The sequence below is a fragment of the Notolepis coatsorum genome, assembly GCF_963971535.1.
Source record: "Notolepis coatsorum genome assembly, chromosome: 15".
Taxonomy (NCBI): Eukaryota; Metazoa; Chordata; class Actinopteri; order Aulopiformes; family Paralepididae; genus Notolepis; species Notolepis coatsorum.
In genome coordinates this window covers 76,565,629-76,590,907 of record NC_140179.1, presented here as the reverse complement: position 1 = coordinate 76,590,907, position 25,279 = coordinate 76,565,629, and the positions used below count along the sequence as shown (strand labels likewise).

The 25,279-nt window shown below is 43.1% G+C and overlaps 1 protein-coding gene across 1 annotated transcript in view; it reads right to left on the bottom strand.

Annotated features, from left to right (window-relative positions):
* Positions 1-24,806, bottom strand: part of LOC311241383 (G1/S-specific cyclin-D2-like) — a 34,601-nt gene extending 9,795 nt beyond the window's left edge. The window contains exons 1-4 of the mRNA XM_084330187.1: positions 24,273-24,806; positions 23,139-23,354; positions 20,280-20,439; positions 7,458-7,606 (exon numbers count right to left, since the gene is read on the bottom strand). Of these exons, the coding sequence (XP_084186313.1) occupies positions 7,458-7,606; positions 20,280-20,439; positions 23,139-23,354; positions 24,273-24,467 (720 nt within the window). The 5' untranslated portion in view covers positions 24,468-24,806. The remainder of the gene's footprint in view (positions 1-7,457; positions 7,607-20,279; positions 20,440-23,138; positions 23,355-24,272) is intronic.
* Between the last annotated feature and the right edge of the window lie 473 nt (positions 24,807-25,279).

Sequence of the window (25,279 nt, the reverse complement as noted above, 5' to 3'; positions counted from 1 at the left end):
ACGTGATGCAAGGCTTCTATCCTCTCTACAACCGACCAGTGGGGGGCATAGTCGAGCAACGTTCAAGACAGGGGAGGGGAGAATTGGATACACGAAATTGGGATGGGAGAAAAATGAAAATTGAAGAAAAATGAAAATTGGAAAATAAGGAGAAAAAGTGGATAAAAAAACAAAACAATAATGTTAGTGATGGAAGGGAACTCATTTTGTGCAAAAATGAAAAGCTTTCCAATGTTCCTGATGCAGAATTGTTACAATAGCCGATAATCCATTTTCCCAATGATAAATCCCTATACGGGTGGACCTCGCGGGCGGTCCAAAGTGACGTCAGACTACAGTACACCTCCCTATACACGTACGTCACAGACTGGACTCACGCGCACTCGTATGCATACATACATGTAGACAGGGTTCCCACAGACATTGGAAAAGGAAATTCAAGGACTTTTAAGTACTTTTCCAAGCACTGTTTTTCATTTTCAAGGATGTCACTCGAAGGATACATTCACTTTTAAATGCTGTTTTTTTAAGCATCTTCTTGGCCTGCTTGCCAGCTAGAGCATCACACGCTAAGAAATGAGGAAAAGCAGTTGGAGCGTGTGAGACAGCGACTAGTCAGATTTGATTAAAACAGAACAAAACAGTTTGTTCTGTTGATTCATTTCTTGATTCAGAACAATTGTATCATGGATGAACAAAACATTGAATGAGAATGGTTGATTTGAATTTCAAGGACTTTTTAAGCACCTTGTGCCTTGGCTTTTTTTGTGTGCACTTTAAGCACTTCAAGGACCTTGTGTGAACCCTGTGTAGAACAATCCGGACTTATATGTATATATACAAACAACTTTACTACACCTCTACCTACGTGGATGGCAGACACTGACACACACACACACCCGGTCCCATACGTGACCTAAGCACATCTGATGTCAAGTTGCCGGGACCAGCTTTTGGTCACATGCGTGGCGGCATACCAGCAGGGAATTAACAGGTCTTAATAGTTAGGTGGTCCCCCGTCTGTATCGTGACCAGAACAATGGGTGTCGGCACAATACGGCGACGTGGCGGCTATAGCAAAGCTACACGGTGGCCCCGGCGGGAATGATCCACAACAAATGTGACATGTGCAGGGTGGGTCAGGGGGGATGGAGCTCCCGCCTGGACTGTAGAAGAAGAGAAGCCTAGCAGACGTGCTGCCACAGACTCCCATCCTCTATCCCTCGGGCCATACTGTGTGTGTGTGTGTGTGTGTGTGTGTGTGGGGGGGGGGGGGGGGGTTGAGGCACAGCGGTCTGGAGGAAATGACTTTGACCTTATTGCACCCCGACTCTGATAGTCATGGTGTAAAACAGAATAGAGGACACTGTGAGGCAGGATGTTTTGGGATGTTCTCTCCGTGTAGGTACCCTCCTGTATCCCTTTGTGAGCCTCCCCCCTTTTCCTCTCTCTCTCTCTCTCTCTCATCCTCTCTCTCCCACTCTCTCTCTCATCATCTCTCTCTCTCCCACTCTCTCTCTCTCTCATCCTCTCTCTCTCTCCCTCTCTCTCTCATCCTCTCTCTCTCTCTCCCCAACTCTCTCTCTCTCATCCTCACCCTCTCACTCTCTCTCTCATCCTCTCTCTCTCTCTCCCTCTCTCTCTCTCTCTCTTTTAGCCCGGCAGGTCCAAACTAAGGGAGATGTGGGAGGTCCGCCTCGGCAGACCGACAGCGGGGGCCCTGAAGAATGCAGCACCGGGGCTCTCGCACACAGAGGCCAACATTCCTTTGAAATGTACGGATAATTAGAACCCTATGGGCCGCAGTCGGGGGGGGGCGCCTGTTGTGACGGCCCGGGCTGTGTGCGGGGCCCGCGTTACCATGGCGACGATAACCACAAGCCAATAGGGGGGGGGGGGGGGGGGGTTGACTGTGTTGTTGCTCTGGTGCGCGGGCTGTGGGCGCTCGTTGAATTGAATTGGCCCCTAGTTCTTTGTGTTAAGAGGTGTAGCGACAGCAGCACATCTGCCTCTATCGCACGCCACAGTAACTCAACTGTAAACAACAGTGCTGCGACGATGGATATTCCATACACACACAACCTATGAGTTTAAAAACTTTTATTTTATTGATTTTATTCACGTTTGAGGGTGGGGGGAGGGGGGGCGGGCGGTGAGTGGGTGTGAACCACCACTTGGGAGAGATCTCTCTGTTTGTCTCCCCCCCCCCCTACTGGCGTTTCCCATGGAAAAGATGGGCCCTTTGGCGGCGAGGCGTTAGGAACATACTCCTTCTGCCAGGAGGGGCAAAAAACGCAGCTAAAGCGGGAGAGCCCGGCGAGAAGGAACTGCCTGTGTCCTACCGCAAGAATGTGGGCCCTGGGTTCTGAGAAGAGCTCTGCCACGGCTCTTTATAGCAGCCTCCCCGGCCCACAGCCACAGGCGGCTCGTTCTCCATGAAAAGTAAATAGCTTCAATCTGCCACTACGGGCAGACATATGGTTGTTTACTAGACAAGTTCTCTACACAGGGTTCCCACAGACTAAATGAAATTCAAGGACTTTTAAGTACTTTTCCAAGCACTATTTTTTCATTTTCAAGGATGACACTCGAAGGATACGATTCACTTTTAAATGCTGTTTTTTTTAAGCATCTTCTTGGCCAGTTAGAGCATCACACGCGAAGAAATGAGGAAAAGCAGTTGGAGCGTGCCAGACAGCTCCATTTTATTAAAACAGAACAACAACAAAAACGATTTCTTGATTCAGAACAATTTGATCATGGATGAACAAAACATTCAATGCGAATGGTTGATTTGCATTTCGAGGACTTTTCAAGCACATTGTTAAAAATGGGCTGTTTTCAAGGAATTCCAGGCTTTGACTTTTTTTTGGTAAAAAATCAAGCACTTTAAGCACTTCAAGGATCTTGTGGGAACCCTGCCTACCCTGAAATGTTATCACTGCCATGTAATAATCAAATCTAATGGTCGGTCAATGGGGGGTGTGTTTGAGCACGGCACTCTGAGCCCGGCACCGACACCGTTTTAGGGGGTTCGATTACCACTGGGTCTGAAAGAAATGCATGCAGTAAAGCGTTTGAATAATAATAATAATACAAATTAATTGCATTTATATTGCGCTTTTCTAGACACTCAAAGCGCTCCCCACAATGTAGGGTGAAAATGTCCTCCTTCACCACCACTGGTAGCACCCAACCTTGGGCTACGCAGGCTCAATGGCTGCCATTACACTGGCACCAGACACACATCACACCACACACTGACTACCATACACTGGCACCAGACACACTACACACTGACTACCATACACTGGCACCAGGCACACATCACACTACACACTGACTACCATACACTGGCACCAGACACACATCACACTACACACTGACTACGATACACTGGCACCAGGCACACATCACACTACACACTGACTACCATACACTGGCACCAGGCACACATCACACTACACAATGGCTGCCATACACTGGCACCAGGCACACATCACACTACACAATGGCTGCCATACACTGGCACCAGGCACACATCACACTACACACTGACTACCATACACTGGCACCAGGCACACATCACACTACACACTGACTACCATACACTGGCACCAGGCACACATCACACTACACAATGGCTGCCATACACTGGCACCAGGCACACATCACACTACACAATGGCTGCCATACACTGGCACCAGGCACACATCACACTACACACTGACTACCATACACTGGCACCCATCACACTACACACTGACTACCATACACTGGCACCAGGCCAGGGTTAGAAATAAACTTTTTTTTTCAAGGGCTTTTTTTGCCCCCCTTAATTGATTTTCGGGGGCTTTTTTTGTATTTCGGGGGCACTGAATTTTTATGATAAACGGTAGCGGTGGGACGGTTCACAAAATGGACGGTTTGGTTCGTATCACGATTTTGGGGTCACGGTTTTCAGTTCGATATACGTACATTTTTATTAAAAAAAATGTAACACTCAAATCTAAACATGCTTCTCATTTATTAAAAATAAAATAAAAGGTTTACAGTGTTTACAGCCTTAAATAATGTTTGGCACACAAAGACCGAACTGACTGAAAAATATAGGCTACATTTGTCAAAGTATTAACTTAGTGCAAACAAACAATATGCTCAGCCAGCACTAGACTTTCCTTTCTTTAATATAAACACACAAAAACAATGTCAACCATGTTTAAATTCCCTGATTGTCAGTTCTTAATGGAAAGATTCGTTTTCTGCTTGAAATTATTATGTTTCTGTCTACATCTATTTAGACTAACATTATTTAAATATTGAGTGCAACTGTGGTGGATTACGTAATTCGGTGAGTTGGAACTATCTATGGGTTGGCGCGGGTCCCCACGGACATTTTAGCGTGTGGCACCTTCAGCTCCGGTAACGTTAGGAGGAGTTCATAACATCAACATGCAGTGGGACAGCGGTAATAGTCCCGGTTGGAGTTAGTAAAACACAGTTGTATGTTAGCCTTCTTGGATGTTGAATAAACGCCTATCATTGTCTTTAAACACCCCGCCTCTCAGACTCCCATTTCCTCCTCTGCTACAGTAGCTAGTAGTAGCTACGGTGACATTTCATTGACTGTACAGGGCTGTACGCTAAGCTTTTTCACTAGGGGCACACTTGCCCCTAAATGAGAAATTTAGGGGCAAAAAATATTTTTTAGGGGCAAATTTTTTAATAACAATTTTACCATTATAGTGAAAAAAAATATGTTCCTCCTGCCTCATTACTGTGGTCCTTTTATTTAACATTTAAGTGCTTTTGTTGTCAGGTTTGTATCTTTTATAATGAACCAACTGAACTTCGTATTACCACAGCTGCAAACATTTCTTCTTTCATTGATAATGGTGTATTAACAGTGTTCATAGTCAGTATCTGCTGCACACTGCAACACAGCTCTAAGACATACACTAAATCATGCTCTCTGTTTATCTTTCTCCCTCTCTCTTCCACACACACACACACACACACACACACACACACACACACACAGAGAGAGAGAGCTCCCTCCCCGGGCCCCTGTAAGGTATTGGCTTGTGTTGCTACACGGACACATTTGTATGTTGCACCATGGTACTTCCTGGCTTACAGAGTACAGACCATAGATACAGACTAGTAAACAAACATTCCGTCTATTATGTGAACTAAAGAGTACAAGGTTTACACAACAGCCCCCACCCCTTGTTTTATTGTATTTGTACCTGTACTACCTGCTGTCAGCTGTTTATCTCTCTCTGTGAGCTTGATTAGCTAGCGTTAGCTCACGTTAGCTCCGCGGCTAACCCTGAACTAAATCAATGACTAGGTTCTAACGCATTTCGAGTAGTTTTCACTGCACATAGAAGTAGCCAAACAGCGGGAGCATTTCGGGAGTATATAACCAAAACCCAGGCAATTTCGAGCCCTTGGCTTGCCTTAAGGAATCAAATAGTCTGCCATTAGCTACATGCTAACATGCTAACGTTATAACGGTCGGGAAAACCTGGCAGCGATAAGGGAATTGAAAGTCACAGGCACGCGATTCCAGGTGCCTGTGACTTTCTATTAAGAAATGAGCTATGAAGAAACTTTACTTTTCTTCATAGCTAAATCAGACAGTCAGCCAGTCTATCAGAGTGAGTGCTCAGCCTTGGATAATTTAGGAGTGAAATGCGAATGCAAGGCTTGAAATCACTACTCGCAAGCCCGCCCCCAAATATTATTTACCAATCGCAACGGCCAATTAAAGGGGCAATTCGCGATAATCTCATCGCAGTGTACAGCCCTGCTGTACAGTATTAGCTTGCGGGCTGCGTCGGGCTACCATAGTTAAAACGTGCGTTGTTTTGTACAAACTGCTAACGCTATGGCAAGATGTGTGTATGCCTATGTAATGTTAATGGCTATGTTTTTAAAGTCGTAATGAAGATTGATTTATATTGTGCGTGCCATTTTTACACAAACTGACTAGCACCTGGCTGCAGCTGGACCCTATTGGGCTGCAGTGCTGCTGCTGCCTGCAGCCAGTGCAGAACACCGGCTCCGCCAAATGAATTTTTTTATTTGCGCGTCATCTGAACCGTACGATACACAGACGCTCCATTACCGGATAAATATATATAATTAGTAAACTGTCGGGGGCATTAAGTGCCCCCCTTAACTGATTTTCGAGGGCATTTTGTCCATTTTCAAGGGCATTATGCCCCAAGCCCCTGTTAATTTCGAACCCTGCACCAGGCACACATCACACTACACACTGACTACCATACACTGGCACCAGGCACACATCACACTACACACTGACTACCATACACTGGCACCAGGCACACATCACACTACACACTGACTACCATACACTGGCACCAGGCACACATCACACTACACACTGACTACCATACACTGGCACCAGGCACACATCACACTACACAATGGCTGCCATACACTGGCACCAGGCACACATCACACTACACAATGGCTGCCATACACTGGCACCAGACACACATCACACTACACAATGGCTGCCATACACTGGCACCAGGCACACATCACACTACACACTGACTACCATACACTGGCACCAGGCACACATCACACATCACAATGGCTGCCATACACTGGCACCAGGCACACATCACACTACACAATGGCTGAACGGCTCAGGAGACAGGGATTGATGTCAGTCAATTAAGGGGAAGGGATGATTAGGTGGCCTTGAACACTTGTTTTGTGTCAATAGTTCCAGAAAGGTTCCTTCCTTAACCCTTTCTGGTTGTACAAACTCACATGTGAGATAAGGACTTTGAACTTTGAATATTCTACTGGCCACTAAAGCTGTAGACTGGTAGGATTCTAATGATGACGTCACGTTGCCTACTGGCCACTGAAGCTGTAGACTGGTAGGATTCTAAGATGGAATAAATTCTTGGTAGATTTATTTATATAGTTTTTTGGGACAAGTCCGGCAGAGAGGAAGGATGGGAGAGAGATATGGGGGAAGACATTCGGCGAGTCGAACCCGGGACATGGAATTAATTATAAGTGGGAAAGCAAAACCTCCAAAAACCTACACCTGAAAGGGTTAATGGCTATGAATGATTTCAATAAGAAATAGAAAATTTCACTTTAAGAAACATAACTGTACATTAGTATAATTATTGTACAGTATATAGTACTTTACCTTAATTCTTAAGCTTAGCATTGTATTGTATTTATATTCTTATTACTTTTTAGCATGTATATTTTATTATCTATTTTATTTTATTATTCTATCTTATTATTTGTATTTCTGCACAATCGAGGCGGGCAGGGCCACCTTCATTTCACTACATACCTTGTGTATGTACGTGACAAATAAATCTCTTGAATCTTGAATCCTGTGGAAAGAGATTAGGTTTAATAGTTTGTTTTGCCCCCTGGCTGGCTGTACTCACCACCTCTGTGTTGGTGATCTTGGCCAGCAGGTCTGTCAGGTTGTCTCGACTCAGTGTCTGGTCGGCATGGTCCAGCTGCAGACCACAGAGAGCCGCTCCCACACTGCCGGTGGCGATCATGGAAGGAGGGTTCATCGCAAAGCTGAAGTCTGGAGAGAGAGAGAGGGGAGAGAAGTATGAGAGCTGGGGGGGCGTCACCAATATGGATAATACTGGGGTCTGATATTGAGATACCAGGCTAAAAACAGGGCATCGGTTTCTGAGAATTTCCACAATACTGTACTAAAAACCTGATACTATGAGTCATACTGTATAATCAAAGAAAAATTGGATCTCTGCTTTTTCGGCACAAAGAAGCATGTTAGAGCTCTCTATTTCAATTGTTTTTGTTTATCAACCCCACACTAACGGTTTAAGTCTACTAGTGTTGTCAAAAATATCGAAGTATCGATACATATCGATACTGAATATTTAAAATGGTTTCGATACTCATTTCCCGAAATACCGATACTTTCTGCAGTATCGGTACCAGCTGGCGAGTGTTCTACCTCAAGTTGTTGACGCGCTGTTCAGAGCACGCTTGCCCCTCCGCCTGCTCCGAGTCCAGCCCTCCCCCTCAGAGCCGTCTTCAGTTTGTAAATAAACATTTTAGCTGAGTGAAGATGGCAAATGCAGAGCCTCCGCAACTTGTGCTTGTGGATAAAGAAAACAGCAGAAGTGCTGTTTGGAGGTACCTCGGGTTTGAGTAAACAACGAAGGACAAGCTAAAGCTGCCCCAATGCTATTTGCAAGCGGTGTTAGAGCAGTGCCAACGAGGATCTCCATAAAGAAATGAGAGGTTCGTGACAGCTGCTCTTTCAACGTCACAGTGACTGAAGCATTAAACCATTAACTCTAGTTTAATACATGATACGTTGTCTACTGATGGCGCATAATATCAACAGCTGATTCGTTGTAACGTTAGAGCTAGCTACTGCTAGCCGTTAGCTCCGTTAGCTTAGCTGGCCACTTTTACAATTACTGCATGGAAACGGAGTAACGTTAACGTTTAAACGTTATGTCGAGGTCATACAATACTACAGTCGACATAAGGTTAACGTTACCCCGTTTCCATGAAGTGTTTAAATAGCAGCAATCTTGTTGAAAATGTAACGTTACTAAAATGCTCCGAGCATAGCCTCTCTCTCTCTCTCTCTCTCTCTCTCTCTCGTTATCTTTAAATAAAAATCGAAACTGTTACTAACTGTAATACAAACAGTTCAGTTTGTCAAGTACATGCAACACAGATTACAGTGTTTACATCTGTCTGCTTGGGAAAATACCATGTTCTGCATCTGCAATTAAAATGATTGAAGTGAGATGAACAGTTATTTTTAAATGTGTGATCTAAAGATAAACAAAGGGTTTTAAAAGTGTTATATTTATCTTCTCTTATAGTACCAGAGAGAAGCTGAGGAGAATCAACAAGCAACAAAAGCTAAATTTGTTAAAAAAAATATATATATATATATATTTTTTTTATATCGAAATGGTATCGAAGTATCGATACTTTTCAAGGTATCGTATCGAAGTCGAAATTCCAGTATCGTGACAACACTAAAGTCTACACTGTAATACTAGTAAAAGTAAAAGATTGGATCAGTACCGGTATTGGCCAATGGAATCAGAATCATATCGGCAGTAAAACAGTGGCAGAGGAACATCTAGAATTAATGTATCATCGGCATATGATGATAGTTAGGCAGCAACTCAAAGCGACAGTGAGGGATGTTGGTCACAAACACAAGTCAAGGCACAGTGATACTTTAGTCAGCGCCCCGAGGGAAGCAGCTTGAGAGATGAGGCATATGAGGAGCAAACATCTGAATCGTCTCCCCATCTTCAACCGTCCCGTTTGAACCCGACTTCTCCCACAGACTTTTAAGAGTTTCAACATAGCTGCGGCGTGGTGGAAGTTCGGAACCTGTGTGGTTTCCTCCACTCAAGCCTCAACCCTGATTAGAAAAACAGAGCAGGAATCCTCCTACTCACTGAGCAATGACTTCCAGGAACTGCTCCCTCCTCCGGTGCCCCATCCCGGCCCAGAGGCCTGTGAGCGACAACAGGCCCGACCGGAGGAGGGACTAGGCCTGGGTAGTAGAGCCACTCTGTTCTGTGTCCCGGCCCGGGGTGGGTGGTGGTGGATCCAGACACGGCCCGTACACACGCCCCGTCCGTAGCCGCCCCCCCCCCGGGTGATATTTGATTTGATTTTTATTTGGAAATGACAAACACATCATAAAAACGAATTATCATGACCAATTTGTATTCTTGAGGATATCACCTAAAAAATCATTAATTAAAATACTTATTTCCAAGGTGGTCCTCGATGGAAGACATAAAAACACACTGTATCACACTAATAATCACATAGGTCATCTGTACAACTGCGTTAACCTGACAAATATATCAAGTTTAAAGGAAAACTCCAACATTTTGGGAAATTAGCTTACCGTCTTCTCCAGAGAGAGACAAGAAGATAGATACCAGTCTCCTCTCTGTGCGTTGAGTAGAAAGCTATGTTAGCCTAGCTTAGCACAATGAATGGAAGCGGACATGATTGATTGATTGATTGAAAACTTTATTAACAGATTGCAGAATGGGTACAATACAGTACAGCTCAATACACACAATTGTTAAGGGGATGCAGACCAGAGAAAGACTTTCGTCTTGTTTACATCAGGGTCCCCCATTTTCAATTCATCAGGACATATATGACATACATGACATACAGATATTCAGTACTGCTACATCTATACATTTATGACATACCAGATTTGCAAATACAGTACTGTTTGTGATACAGAAGGAGTCAAGAAAAGGGAGTATATACATTTGACGTAGAAACTGTACATTGGAGGAGGTTGGGTGGGGTTGGGTACATTGGGATATTGTCAACCATACTGGGTAATTTACATTGGAGGTGGTTGGGGGGGGGGGGGAGAAACACTGTATAAACAAGCAAAACTGTACATTGAGGGGGGGGGGGGGGGACACTGTACAAACAAGCAAAATTGTACATTGGACTATTGACAAAACCATACTAGGTAAATGACTGTACATTGGAGGGGGTTGGGTTAGGACATTTACAGGGGCCAGTTTTGAATTGAGCCGGGTAGCCTAGGCATTGTCCAACTAACACCTCTCCCGAAGGCTACCCAGTCATGTCCGCTTCCATGCATTGTGCTAAGCTAGGCTAACATGCAGCCAGATAGCTTTCTACTGAACGCACAGAGAGGAGACTGGTATATATCTTCTTGTCTCTCTCTGGAGAAGACGGTAAGCTAATTTCCCAAAATGTTGGAGTTTTCCTTTAAACCAAAGACATCATCCTTCTCCAGTAGACTGAAGACGTCATTCTTCTCCAGTACAGACTGGTCTTAGAAACCAAAGACAGCATCCTTCCCCTGTACAAACTGTTCTTCCCCAACAACAGCCTGTTCAAGCTGCTGCGGTCAGGCAAGTGCCTCCGTATACACGCAACAAGAACAGAGAGACTAAGGCTCAGCTTCTTCCCTCAGACCATCAGAACAATGAACACGGATCTCTCCACACACAAGCACACATGAACACAAACATACACAACACAACACAACATTCTGCACTCGCACACACACTAACGCACCACAGGTCACTTTAAACACACAAGAAAAGGACACTTTAAAGGAAGGGAAAGGACACTTGTTGTGATTGTTGTATAGTATAGTTAGTAACAGCAAGTATAGCATAGGGACATAGAAGAAAAACTGCACATTGTATAGGTATGTACATAGGATCCAGTGCCTTTAAGCGATTTATTAACATGTCTATTTACCATGTCTAATCTAGTTATCTTTTTATTATTATTACTATTACTATTGTTTTTATTGCACAATCGAAGTGGGCATGACCAACCGCATTTCACTGTATGCCCTGGTATGTATGTGATGAATAAAACTCTTGAATCTTGAATCTGCTCTTGGTGGCTTTCTAAAGACACCATGCTTCCCCAGTAGAGATGGGCCTTGGCTCTCCAGTACAGACTGGCCCCCAACACTCAACTAACCACCTGGGCCAGTCCTTCATACCAGCGGCCATCAGGCTCCACAACAGTGGGCAGGGACTGCTGCCAGACATCCAACTACAACTACTAGGAACCTAAAAAGGATAACACTACCTTATGCATACTGCACCGTATGTGAATACTCACTTCAGTTAGTTAGTTAGTTAATTATATTGATTTGTTATATTGTTTACACTGCTTGTTTTTACTACCTGTACCCCCCCTCCCCCATGCTGCTGCTATGACGCCTGAATTTCCCCAAGGGGATCGATAAAGGAATATCTTATCTTATCTTCCCCAGTAGAGACAGGTCTTGGCTCTCTAGTACAGACTGGTGTGTCTTTCTTTCCACAGAGCTTGAATGGATAGAAAGGTAATTTCCTTGTATATTACATGTTTTATATCCTCCTTGGTGGGGCTTTACACAGGACGTTTTATATCCTCCTTGGTGGGGCTTTACACAGGACGTTTTATATCCTCCTTGGTGGGGCTTTACACAGGACGTTTTATATCCTCCTTGGTTGGCTTTACACAGGACGTTTTATATCCTCCTTGGTGGGGCTTTACACAGGACGTTTTATATCCTCCTTGGTGGGGCTTTACACAGGACGTTTTATATCCTCCTTGGTGGGGCTTTACACAGGACGTTTTATATCCTCCTTGGTGGGGCTTTACACAGGACGTTTTATATCCTCCTTGGTGGGGCTTTACACAGGACGTTTTATATCCTCCTTGGTGGGGCTTCCCCCAAATAGTTTACCAAATGTTGGACAACTAAGTTTTCATTGGTCGTTTGGTTGCAGAAAAAAGAAAAGGGGAAAAAAAGAAAACACTCCATTCGGGAGCCTTGTCAAAATGAGGTCAGTGTATGGCCAGAACGAGTATGAAACGCCAGAGGACTTTTAATTTGAAACAACAGACACAGGAAGTGTCAACACTCAAAGTCACTCACTCAGTCAGTCAGGGACAGACAGACATTTACACGGCTGGTAGTAATGTTAGTTAGTCGTTATGTCTGGCGGGACATCCAGAGTGGGATCAATATACACATTTATTACATATCAGCTTCCACTAGAATACTCATCCAAATGATGCCGTTGCCATGGTACCACATCACCAGTCCACAACCAACAAACACCGGTTTCCATGACAACTTTATCTAAGATTGTAATATGGCAGCTATCATAGGTAGGGATGGGTACCAAACTGAACAGAATTAAGGGTACCGACCGAATCACGTCGGTACTACTGAGTACCGATTCATGTGAGATCCGCCGGTGCCACATTTCGGTACTGTAATTTTTTATATATATATATATATATTAAGTCCGATGACATCAACGTTTCGTTTACCGTGAAACGAAACCTATGAAGTGTGCCGCACGTTCACACACACAATACACGCTTACCTAGGATTTGACTTGATTCAACAACAAAGCAGTCGGGGGGCAATGGCAAGCCGAAAACAGTCGCAAGTGTTGTTACACTTTACGAAGCTAGATGCAGACAACGCTCGCTGCAATATTATATATTATATACAGTATATATTAACAAATTGTTCTAAATAAATAATAGTGATAATAAATTATTAGAAATTTGGATTTTTTTTTCTTTTCTTTTTTACAACTGAGGTAGGTAGATTACATTTTTAGAGACTAAAGTACCGAAAAAAGGTACCGTTGAGTACCGGTATCGGTTCAAATGTGAAAGGTACCCAACCCTAATCATATGTGTACTGATCAAACTCACTAAAGTGACAATGTGTAATTTTCCTACTAATGAAGTTAAGCTCTGGAGCATGAACAGAACAAATAGTGAGCACAGGCGCTTCAACGCACCACTCACTTCAGCTGCTACAGCCTCAAATGGTGCGACCAGCTCGGCCAGCCTTCTCACCATACCAGGCCTAGAATCAGGGTTCCCAGACATTGCAAAATGAAATTCAAGGACTTTCCAGTACTTTTCCAAGCACCGTTTTTATTTTAACTCAATGGCTGCCAACAACGATTATATACGCGTTTGTCCGACAACCGTTGAACGCCAACCACGTTATTTGATCGCTATTTCTTTTATTCAATATTTCTATTCATTACAGGCACACGGACTCTGGGTTAACATGGGGAATCCTCATGAGAATTGTAAAAGTGCAATACTGGCCGCATCATGCTAGACGGCGTTATCGAGCACCCTTCATACCCTTGTATCTTTCTCTATGGGACGGTTTCATGTTTCCTTGTCGGGCGAGGGCAGCCGTTCTGCCGGTTCCATCGAAGCGCGTCAAATATCTCTGATCCATATGTTGTGGTGGATTATGCCGTCGACCAAATGGACATTGGATATACCAGATGGCGATCAAACAATTGGAATATTATTTTTGGAATACTCCCGAGTCCCGGTCACAGGTATGGACGATTTGACGTACAATCCTGCAATGCTTTCATACCGATCGGGCTGATAACCGCTTTTAGTGTTCAATGCGAATGCCGTTACTGACAATCAAATAATCAGAAACGACCCCCCCCCCCACTTTCATGCATTCATGATGGAACATAATAGCTATGATGTAGATTTGATTTCGGGATAATAGCGTATACAGGCAAGAAATGGCAACGTCTATAGTGGAATCGACGTATAGGGCTTTAACTCAGGATTTCATGAATTACCCTAGACCGCTCTAAAACCATACTTATATTCACCACGGTATAACACAGGAACGTATGGATGGAAAAATGTATTCTTTCTCACATATTTAAAGATAGATAGGTGATGTCAAATGGGCCATAGTATTGTATCCATAGCTATAATATAGAATATAGTTATAGCTCTACAAACAAGGTGACTCAGTCCTATATTTTAAAGCGTGGCAATGCGACCACAGGGCCATGGCTAATCCCCAGCGCTGAATGAGTTAAAAGGGCATTTAAAAGGATCCAATTCACTTTTAAATGCTGTTTTTTATATGCATTTATTTTTTATGGCTTAAAACCAATTTCTGACAATTAATTACACTTTAAATAAAAATATATATATTTCTTGATTCAGAACAATTTCCTCATGGATGAACAAAATGTTCAATGCGAATGGTTGATTTGAATTTCAAGGACTTTTTAAGCACCTTGTGTTAAGAAATTGGAAAAAATCAAGCACTTTAAGCACTTCAAGGACCTTGTGCGAACCCTGTAGAATGAATGAGACGTGATTGTTTCTTTGTGCACAGAATGTGGGGTATTTAATTTTTTTTTAATTTAATATAAAAAATACACAGCCACCACTTCGATCACCAAGAAACCAAGAATTCACTCTGCAGAAAGTCTGCATGCAATAAAGAAAGCACACAGAACAGATGCGAAAGGAAATGTGTTGAAAACACCAAAACCATACCACTCACAGTCAGCAGACACCACAAATACGGGCTCACGGGCTGCATAACATTATGGCAAAAATCATAATCACAATTATTTTTTTGATCCACTTTTTTCTCCCATCCCAATTTCGTATCGTCCAATTCAACCCTCCCCTGTCTTTGAACGCTGTTTCATGCCTCCCACAAGCCGGCTGCAATGTGTGGACTAAGCACGAGTCCCCTCTGATACTCGAGGTAACAGCAGTCGCATCTTTCCACCTGCGCAGCTCGATCTTTCAGCGTCGGGGGTCTGGACTTTGGAGGGGCCCCGCCCCCGTCGCTTCCTGATTCTACTGCGCAGGCGCACCAACCGACCTGTAGGAGTCGCTGTCCACAACGCCCGTTCCCCACCCATCAGTTTCCCTCCCCCTAATACTGCCAATGTGTATTAGTGCGGACGACCAGCTAAACTGAAAGCAATGTGGAGCGCTGGGCTCGAACAGGGAGATGATCTGTTTGAGCCCAGCCTCCAGTATTCGTGGTGAGCGCCTTGCCCACTGCACCACGTAGCCGCCCTCATAATCACAATTATTAAACACGATTACTCCTCGATTTGAGAACATCATATGACGACAAATTAGTTTTACCTTTCTTCTTGACCAAAGGCTGCCCTTCTGTCAGCTTCTACAAGTTACCAAAGAATGGGGGTTGGGGGGGGGGGGGCAGAACGCATGGCTGTCAAGGAAGGGTGCACTGCGTTTACAACACAAGACTAAATGAGAGCAACGCGGCATGCAGCACAATAATCGTTTGATCTTGATCATTTTTGTTTTCATGATCGTGAGAAGCCAAAATCGTTAAAGCCATTAACCACCCAGCCCTAGCCACAATTACACATTAGCACTTTAAAACAGTTCTACGAGTGTGCCAGTCAAACTGGAATTACTGCAAGAAGAATATGAGACACCACCCCAACATTCTCACAGGGACTTCCCACAGACATTGCAAAATGAAATTAAAGGACTTTTAAGTACTTTTCCAAGCACTGTTTTTCATTTTCAATGATGTCACTCGAAGGATACAATTCACTTTTAAATGCTGTTTTTTTAAGCATCTTCTTGGCCTGCTTGCCAGCTAGAGCATCACACGCGAAGAAATTAGGAAAATCAGTTGCACGCGAGACAGCGACTCGTCAGATTTAGGCTGACGGGTCCGGTGCCGGTACCAAAATGACATCACGTCATAAATCTCTCTAGACTGTATGACATAATGTTGTGTTTTTTTTCCAAAATGTATCCAAGCGTAAAGACCGTAATCCTGTCAAATCAGCAGTCATAGTGTATATTTTCAATAATACGTTTGTTTACCAATAGGGTAAAATGTTATTAGTGAGATTTTAGTTCATGGAATTCCTAAATAAAATGGGGTCGCAATATAAAACAGTTTGAGAACCCCTGCTTTAAGCACTTCAAGGACCTTGTGCGAACCCTGTTCTCATGGAAGTTGTTCAGCACTGGGAGGTACTTCTTACGAGAGTAGTCTCCCAGTGGTTAAAGGTGAAGCCATTTTGGAGGTTTTTAGGACACTGACCCGACTTCTTATGATTCTAGTCGGCCACAAGAATTTAGACGGTTCAAGAATTTATATTTGAACCGATAACTGTTCTATCGATTCAAGTTCTACCTATCCTCTCTCTCTCTCTCTCTACTCTCCGATAACTGTTCTATCGATTCAAGTTCTACCTATCCTCTCTCTCTCTCTCTCTCTCTCTCTGATAACTGTTCTATCGATTCAAGTCCTACCTATCCTCTCTCTCTCTCTCTCTCTCTCTCTGATAACTCTTCTATCGATTCAAGTTCTACCTATCCTCTCTCTCTATCTCTCTGTCTCTCTGATAACTGTTCTATCGATTCAAGTTCTACCTATCCTTTCTCTACACTCTCTCTCTGTTAACTGTTCTATCAATTCAAGTTCTACCTATCCTTTCTCTACACTCTCTCTCTCTCCATTAACTGTTCTATCAATTCAAGTTCTACCTATCCTTTCTCTACTCTCCCCCCCCCCCCCCTGTCTCCCCCCCCCCCCCTCTCTCTCAGAAAGGACTGCGACAGCTAACCTATGGAGATCGGCTTGTTGGGGCGCTGCATTACGTCTCTCTTCTCCCCCAGAGCCCAGCTGTCCATAGGAGGAGCTCATCCATCATGAGAGAATAACATCTCGACTCCATATAAAACTCCAAACATTTACATTACTGAAAAACCACAAGCAGGTCCCCCTTTTTTTTTTACCACTATGGCTGTTTTGTAGCAGCTTGGATATAACCAGCTGCTTAGGAATAGTAGAGGCGACCACTGAAACACGCCCAAATAAAAAAGGAAAAGAATGGGACACTAAAACTGCACTAAAAGGGTGGGTTAAATTCTTTGAATGGGCCAATGGTTTCAATAACTGGCTCTAGTAAGTACATGCTTATTGGTCAGCTCCAATACCAAAGTCTTCAACAGAGGACTAAAAGTATCGCTGAAATCAAAGCAGCAGTGCTCACATTATGTGGACTGGTTTTGTTGTTTTGATCAAGGACTCTTCTGGTAATTATTTGTTCTGATTTGTGATTTTAATTCTGTATTATACTGTTCATTTTATTCTATCTTTTAGAAAAGCCTAAATGGACTAGTGTTGAAAACTAGCACTTGTGCTATAAACACGCAAAACAACACATGTGGTCTGTCCACTGTGACTGGTCCAATGTAGCTGTGGTGTCCATTTTAAATAAAACATGTCATTCATTCATTCATTCATTGGCGCACACAAAGGGTCTTGTTACATTTAAGTAGCTTTCATTACTTACTGTTTTATTCCCTTCATTTAACTGGCTGGGAGGCGTCTAGTTTTTTACCAACGGATTTCCAGTTCCACGTTCGCGTTCTGCGATCTGATTGGCCACTGACGTTTCTGGTGCGATCTGATTGGCCACTGACGTTTCTGGTCATGTGACATGTGCGCCCAATCGCGTGACACGCCCATTTCCGCCTCGAACAGCCGCAAACGACCTAACGCCTAGTTTATCACTGGTTAAGCTTAGCTCTTAAGCTCTTTCGAAGTTGGTTAAGGTTAGAGTTTGGAATCAGGGCTGGTGTTCTATAGCCCTGCTCTAAGACAAACTCTAACCTTAACCAACTTCGAAAGAGTGCCTAAGCTTAACCGGCGATAGAAACAGGCGTCACACAATTGGCGTGACCAGAAACGTCAGTGGCCAATCAGATCGCAGAACGCGGAACTGGAAATCCGTTGGTAAAAGTAATCAGGCGGCTGGGAGATGTGGCACATGGAGAGATAAAACCTTGTGATAGTAGAATGCTGTATTAATAACTGTACCAGGTGGTGGCGTCGTCTCTTCAGGGTATGAAAAGGATGAATCTGGGGTTTTCTAATACAGGCAGAGAGGAACGCCTTTGGAATTCACCCTGAGGCGAAAGGCCTGAGAGGACTTCTTCTGAGTCTGTGTTGCTTAACCCTTTCACTGCCACACGACAGCCGGTTAACCCTTTCACTGTGACAATACAGAAAGTTAGCCCTTTACTATCACACAACCGACGGCGATGCTCTATCATTAGCATTATTGTGTGTGTGTGTGTGTGTGTGTGTGTGTGTGTGTGTGTGTGTGTGTGTGTGTGTGTGCGTGGAGGGCTGACCCCTATTAGTCGATTAGTCTACTAATCGGTCGAAAGGAGCCGTAGTCGACTGCCAACCTCTTAGTCGAATACAAAAAAATTAAAAATTCGATTTATTTTTCAAACATTTTATATCATTCTTTCCAAAAGAAAAGAGGCCTAGAAGCGTGGCTAACGCTAATGGCACGCATACCAGAGGCTAACTGCCTACGAAAACAGGTACAGAGGCACTGAAAGAGGATTTCACCCATCTAATGAACACACTAGACTAGACAAATATCAAGATGTATCCATCAGTGGACCAATTGCATGCTTTTACAGAGGACAAGAAGCCTTCAGTCGACTCCTTCAGACATTAAGCACCCCCACACAGCCCAAATGTAATGATACATTTTTTATTTTTTTTAAATTATACTTTTTTTCTTTTTCGACTAATAGTCGACTAACGGCAAATTTTGGCCAATCATAGTCGACTATCCAAATCCTTAGTCGGGGACAGCCCTAGTCTCTACTCTCTCTACTCTCCTTGGTCTACTACTAAAGCCCAGAGAACCATGTTGGGAGAGGAAGGAGGTCAGAGGCGTGTCATCATCACTGATGACTCACGATGGGGGAATGTTTGCGTGTGTGGGGGAATATTCTGGTGGATGTGGGAATAAGTACAGTAAGTAAAAGCAGTAAGAAGAAGTGCATGAAACGATTATGGGGTGCACCAGAATCAGGCTTAAAAACAAGCTACTGTGTGACAAGATGCAGGAGTATTGGAAAGAGATTCTGGAGCTCATCTCTTTCATATATTTCACATGCTGTGTGCTACCTCTAAATCTCAGCAAATCTTTCCCAAACTTTGCACAAATAATGTTTATGTGTGTCTGGGCTGTTTTTCTTGTCTTCTTTTTAAGATTTGTCCCATTAAAACACATGGTGACAACCATCCCCATGATGGGGTTGGTTGTCACAATGTGTCAGAGTGTCTCTTTGTTACAATACGTTGGAAAATGAGAGGGATACACATTTCAAGCCAACATCTTAAGCTTCAATTTAATGTAGGAATGATTATTGAAAGATGCTTTGATGATGAGAAATTCACACTAGAGTAAACAGTGTGACAACTATCCCCGTTCTCCCCTACTCTGGATCGGACACTTTTTTAGTTTAGGACTCGGAATTGGTATCTGCTGTGGAAATATTGTCATTGGTGCATCCCTCAAAACTATGTGCAGCAGTCTTACCTGTTGCACATAAACAATATGCAGCATTCTGACCTGTTGCACATAAACAATATGCAGCAGTCTGACCTGTTGCACATAAACAATATGCAGCAGTCTGACCTGTTGCACATAAATAATATGCAGCATTCTGACCTGTTGCACATAAACAATATGCAGCAGTCTGACCTGTTGCACATAAACAATATGCAGCAGTCTGACCTGTTGCACATAAAATATATGTAGCATTCTGACCTGTTGCACATAAACAATATGCAGCAGTCTGACCTGTTGCACATAAACAATATGCAGCAGTCTGACCTGTTGCACATAAAAGATATGTAGCAGTCTGACCTGTTGCACATAAAAGATATGTAGCATTCTGACCTGTTGCACATAAAAGATATGTAGCAGTCTTACCTGTTGCACATAAACAATATGTAGCATTCTGACCTGTTGCACATAAACAACATGCAGCAGTCTGACCTGTTGCACATAAAAAATATGTAGCAGTCTTACCTGTTGCACATAGAGCGATGAATGTCTGCGAGTGCTTGCGAACAACGGCCAGCTTGTCTTTGGGCAGTGGCAGCCGGTGCATGATGTGCTCTATGAAATCATTAGGAATGACCGACGCCATGTTCCACTTCAACTTCCCCAATACCACCAGCTCCCACTCCTGGAAGAGAAGAAAAGGGTTTTTAGAACCCGTTCTAGGTGAACACCCCCCCCCCCCCCCCTCATGCTTTCTCAGAATTCCATTTTAGGATTCTACCACTCGATAGCTTCCAATGGCCAGTAGCCGTCGTCATTAGAATGTTCAAGTTCTCAATGTTCAATTCTAATCTCATTTGTGAGTTTGTATACACCAGAAAGATGAAAGATTACTACAGATTTGATTTGGTTATAGTGAACAGTTAGTACTGGTTATATTACTCAGTGATGTCAACTAAAAGCTCTGTCATTAGAGCTGCTTTCTCTTAGTCAATTTAGATTTAGAGTCTTTGCTGACTAAGACTTTTCTTTAGTCGATTAGTCATTTTCTTGTGCTTCTTTTTATCATTCTGAATGAGTTATTTGCAATTTTATTGATTTGTAAAATAAATCGATTAATCGGGGGGGAAATCAATCACATAATACCACGCTTCCATTAACAATTAAATATAACAGGTGATACTCATTCCAAGATGAAATACACCCGTAATACGAGTAACATCTCTCTCTTCTTTATCTTTCTTTGCCGTCTCTTATTATCTGCATGCCTTTCTCATTCCTCTCTGCCTTTGGCCTCATGTGACGAGCCTTGCCCTGCTTAGAGGCCCTGCCAAAGAGCAACATCCTTCCTGTCACAAGCCTCAACTATGGCTAGCATCTCTGGGTTTGCAGTACTTTTTCGTAGCAGTGGAGACTAGCTGCTTTCACACAGAGTACTCCTACGCACCCCCCAGGGAAAAAGGAAGTGACACTATGTTGTCATTCTTTCATTGCATAAAAGTAATCCGACTTGTTGGATCAACCTCAACATTTCATCAGTTTTTCTATGATGTGTAATGATTTTACATTACACAGTCAACATTTCATTGCTTTTCAGAATGCCATACAGCAGACACAGCTACACACAGTGTGTCTCAGTGAAAGTAATTCAATAACCATAATTAAATGACTGATTGAATGAATGGGTCGTTATTTCTAGCTGATCTGACACATTAATCGGTAATTGGTCATGGTGGAGTAACTTCTCCACGAGTTGAGTGGTAGATAGGCTGGGAAACATTTTAACAGTATTATATTATTGGCAGCTCTTTACTTACTGTAGATTTAACTTAGTATAACTGGCCCAATTACATATAGAGTGCACATAATTAAAATGGACCACTTTCATTATTTATACTACTATCCTTTTCTCCAAAGACAAGCAACCAGATGTATCACTACAGCAAAGAGACACTTTGTAGGGTCCAGGTAGTTATTTCCACTTGGTCTATGCCCAGTTTAACTCAGTGATATCTTTGAGTTGCAACTAATGAAGCAAGTTAATAACATGCACATACAGTATAATAACAAGGCTACACAGGTTAACTTGGTTTAATCTGTATAAATTAGTTCACGGAACGAAAAGGAAAACTCTGGCTGTGAACTCGCTGTGTCAACTAAAACGTGAATGTAGTGAACACAGTCACCCAAATGCCTATAGAGTAGCTTCCTACTCGAACCCAGGACACCACACACATGCTAACGTTTAGCCTACAGTATGCTAGCCCCCATGGAGCATGTTGACAGTGGATGAGTAGGAAGGGGGTCTGCTGTACAGTGTTCACTTCCTGGCCAGCTGCCCCAGACACAACCCCCCCCCCCCTATCCCCATCCCCCGAACTTCTCTCTCCACCAGCTGAAGCACCAGCAACAGCGCTTCATCAAGGGGGGGGGAAAACGACAACATTGTCATGTCTTCCATTATTTGGCACACATGGACTTCTCTATGCATCCTGGGAGGATATCCAGGAAACAAGAGCATTACGACAATCTAAGAGAAGGTTCCAATCCAGAACCTTCTCAAGGCAAGGACTCTCACATTGATGAGGTCATGGACACCCATCTTGAAAGATTCTTCCCATCTGATAAGATTTGTGTTGCTTGTGTATATGATTGAGTACAGAATTCCATAATTGTCTATACAGTAGGTAAGGAGATAAGGGTGGGGAGAGTGAAACTTGTGATCAAATGAATCAATCAATCATTAATCTATGGTAATAGCTTCTGGTGAATAATAATCAAACTATTCCTCATCCTTGAGGACCCCATTTTGGGAACCACCAAACTAGAGGATCAAACAGAAATAATTAATATTTCCCCCAAAGCCTGTAGACTAGTGTATAGGATAAGACAAGTAGGCAACATACTGTAGGTATTGGGCTGCACAGGATTAACATCCTATGTCGTCATCAGTTAAACTGGACGAGCTGACCATCAATATCTGTATTGTGGTAACGGCTACAAGCTCCAAGTCTCCGGTTTGACGGGTCAAGACATTGGTCTCCCGTGCCACATAAATTGGAAGATTCTATCGACTGCAGTGTAGACCTATAGGCTGATAAGAGAACATTTCTGTAATTTAATCTCCAACATGCATGGGAGCTGTAACAGTCAACGTGTAGGCTACTGTAGCCACTAGATGGCGCCACAGGCCATTTCAGTCCCAATTGGTTATTGTATTGTATGTAGATGGTTCCTGTCCTGTGTATTGTGTGTGCAGCTTAATTTAGATAAAATAGGAAATAAACCCTTTGCAAACCAATTCAAAATTGCAGCCAAATAATGATACAGGACTTCACACCTCTTGATGGATGATGCTATTCGGAGAGAGACTACCATGCTTACCAGCAGTTCCCGTGGTGTTATGGAGTTGTCCGTATACGTGCATAACTTTTCTGCTGTTAGAGGCCGACTGTCCTTTAATTTGGAGGCGAGGAACATGCACACTGCTCCCAGAAGTTGCAAATAACACTTTCGGGTGGGCACAACTGCCAAGAATCTGTCCAAATAATTAATGGCCAGAGGAAAGACATCCTGCTCGGTCTTCTCCTCTTCACACACCTATAGAAAGAGAGAAAATGCATTTTATTTTATTAAATAGGCTATATTAGACTAGGCTTGTCATAGTCTATAATGCTACATTCTAAATTGATTGTAGTCCTTGCAGCAAAAGAAAAATCACACACAGAGTGCTTGGCTTGGGCCTATTTGTTTTCTAGGTGCATGTTATGAGTGAAAATTATTCGACATGTTAATACTTTATCAAAGGCTAAAATCAGACAAGGCTCACACACACTCAATAGTCTTCTACTAGGAAGTATAGTCAAGCCAAAACACCCACGCCATATAACATACATAACTCATCTTGCTTGTTAACCATCATATCTTCAAAAAACATATTCAAATATCAATTATTTGTCTACCAGCGTAACACTACGTGTGCAACATGTCAAGACGTTGTTCGAAAAACGATTATACACCGACAATAGAGAAAACACAGTTTCACTTGAAACTTAAGCTAACTTCATGAAATTAAAGTGGTTGCATGCATGCAGCTCGCCACAAGCAAGACATAATAATAACCTTTTCAAAAATGTATTATAATTATTGGGGAGGGTGCATGTAGATACTTTCTTTATGTAAATTAAGTTTAAACCCTCGTCTTTCTTCTGCGTTATCAACTGAATGACAAATCCCGATGTTTGAGCTTTTAGCTCATGATGTAAATAGCTAGCTAAGACTTTTGAAGCAGAGTGTTTTCTTCATGTTGAAATTTCCGAGGCTCCCACGCCTTTTGGTGAGTCATTCTCATTCAATGGCCATACAGTATAACACAGTTACAAGCCATGACAGTTGTATTCGTCACCCCGAATTATGGACATAGTGCAAAATACCAAATGCCCAGGCTAATACCTAACGTCACTCCACTGCAGAACTATACAAACATTCAACATCAATGCAATAAAATGCCCCACAAACCTCGTGCATCCAACCTGCAACCATTCGCCTCATGTAGGGCTGAATATCCTTCTGGATGCATTGGAAATAGGAGCACTGTGGTAAGAACCTGTCCTCAATAGTTAATAAACTCTGCAGCACTCTCTCATCACAGAGAAGGTTTGGGTCAGATTGGGCTCTCACGACTGTGTCCGGCTCGAGGCAAAGCAGTTCCATGGTGGTCCCGGGCTCCTCTCTCCGTCCTTAATAACAACAAATCAAAATAAATAATGTCACAATAATAATGTCGACAGGAGTGGGGACAGTGTGCACGGGGAAAAGTGCCCGGGACGAAGCATGAGGAGGGAGACTGCTGCAGGGTTGTTCCAGCGAAGTCCTGCCTCTCTCGGGTTTGCCTCTTCCTCTCTGACTGCGTGCTACTTTCCTCTCATTAATAGCTTACTTTGAAGCATCATGCACGGACGCTGAATATGACGCAGACATATTCTGCAGAACAGTTGGCTATAGTGTTGCTGCTGGGTTGAACATCAGCGAGAACACTGCCATACGCACTGCTTGCTGTAGAAACCGGATGAATGCCACTTCGCTGCTGAGCGAATCAGCCCCTTTGTACTGTATCTCCACCCCAACTGCCCCCCCCCCCCCCCACACACACACACACACACAATGACACATGCGCCTATGATGATGCATGGAAACAGAGGATGACAGTGGGGAAAATGAATTTGTGATCAATAAAGTGATAAAACATCCACCGCCTTGCACTGAATTGAATGACAATAAACATCACAAACATGTAATTTGTCGATACATCAACGATTACGTGTTTGTTTGTTTGTTTGTTTGTTTGTTTGTTTATTAACACAGTTAAACAGAAGTAAAAACAATACATAATAAGTTATAACGATTGTGAAGGAGAAGTTAGAAGCCTAGAGGCTTATCAAGAACTTCCCCTGTTTTATAAAATCAAACATACAAAAATACAAAAATATGCATATTATAAAATACCAGAATACATTCAAAAGATA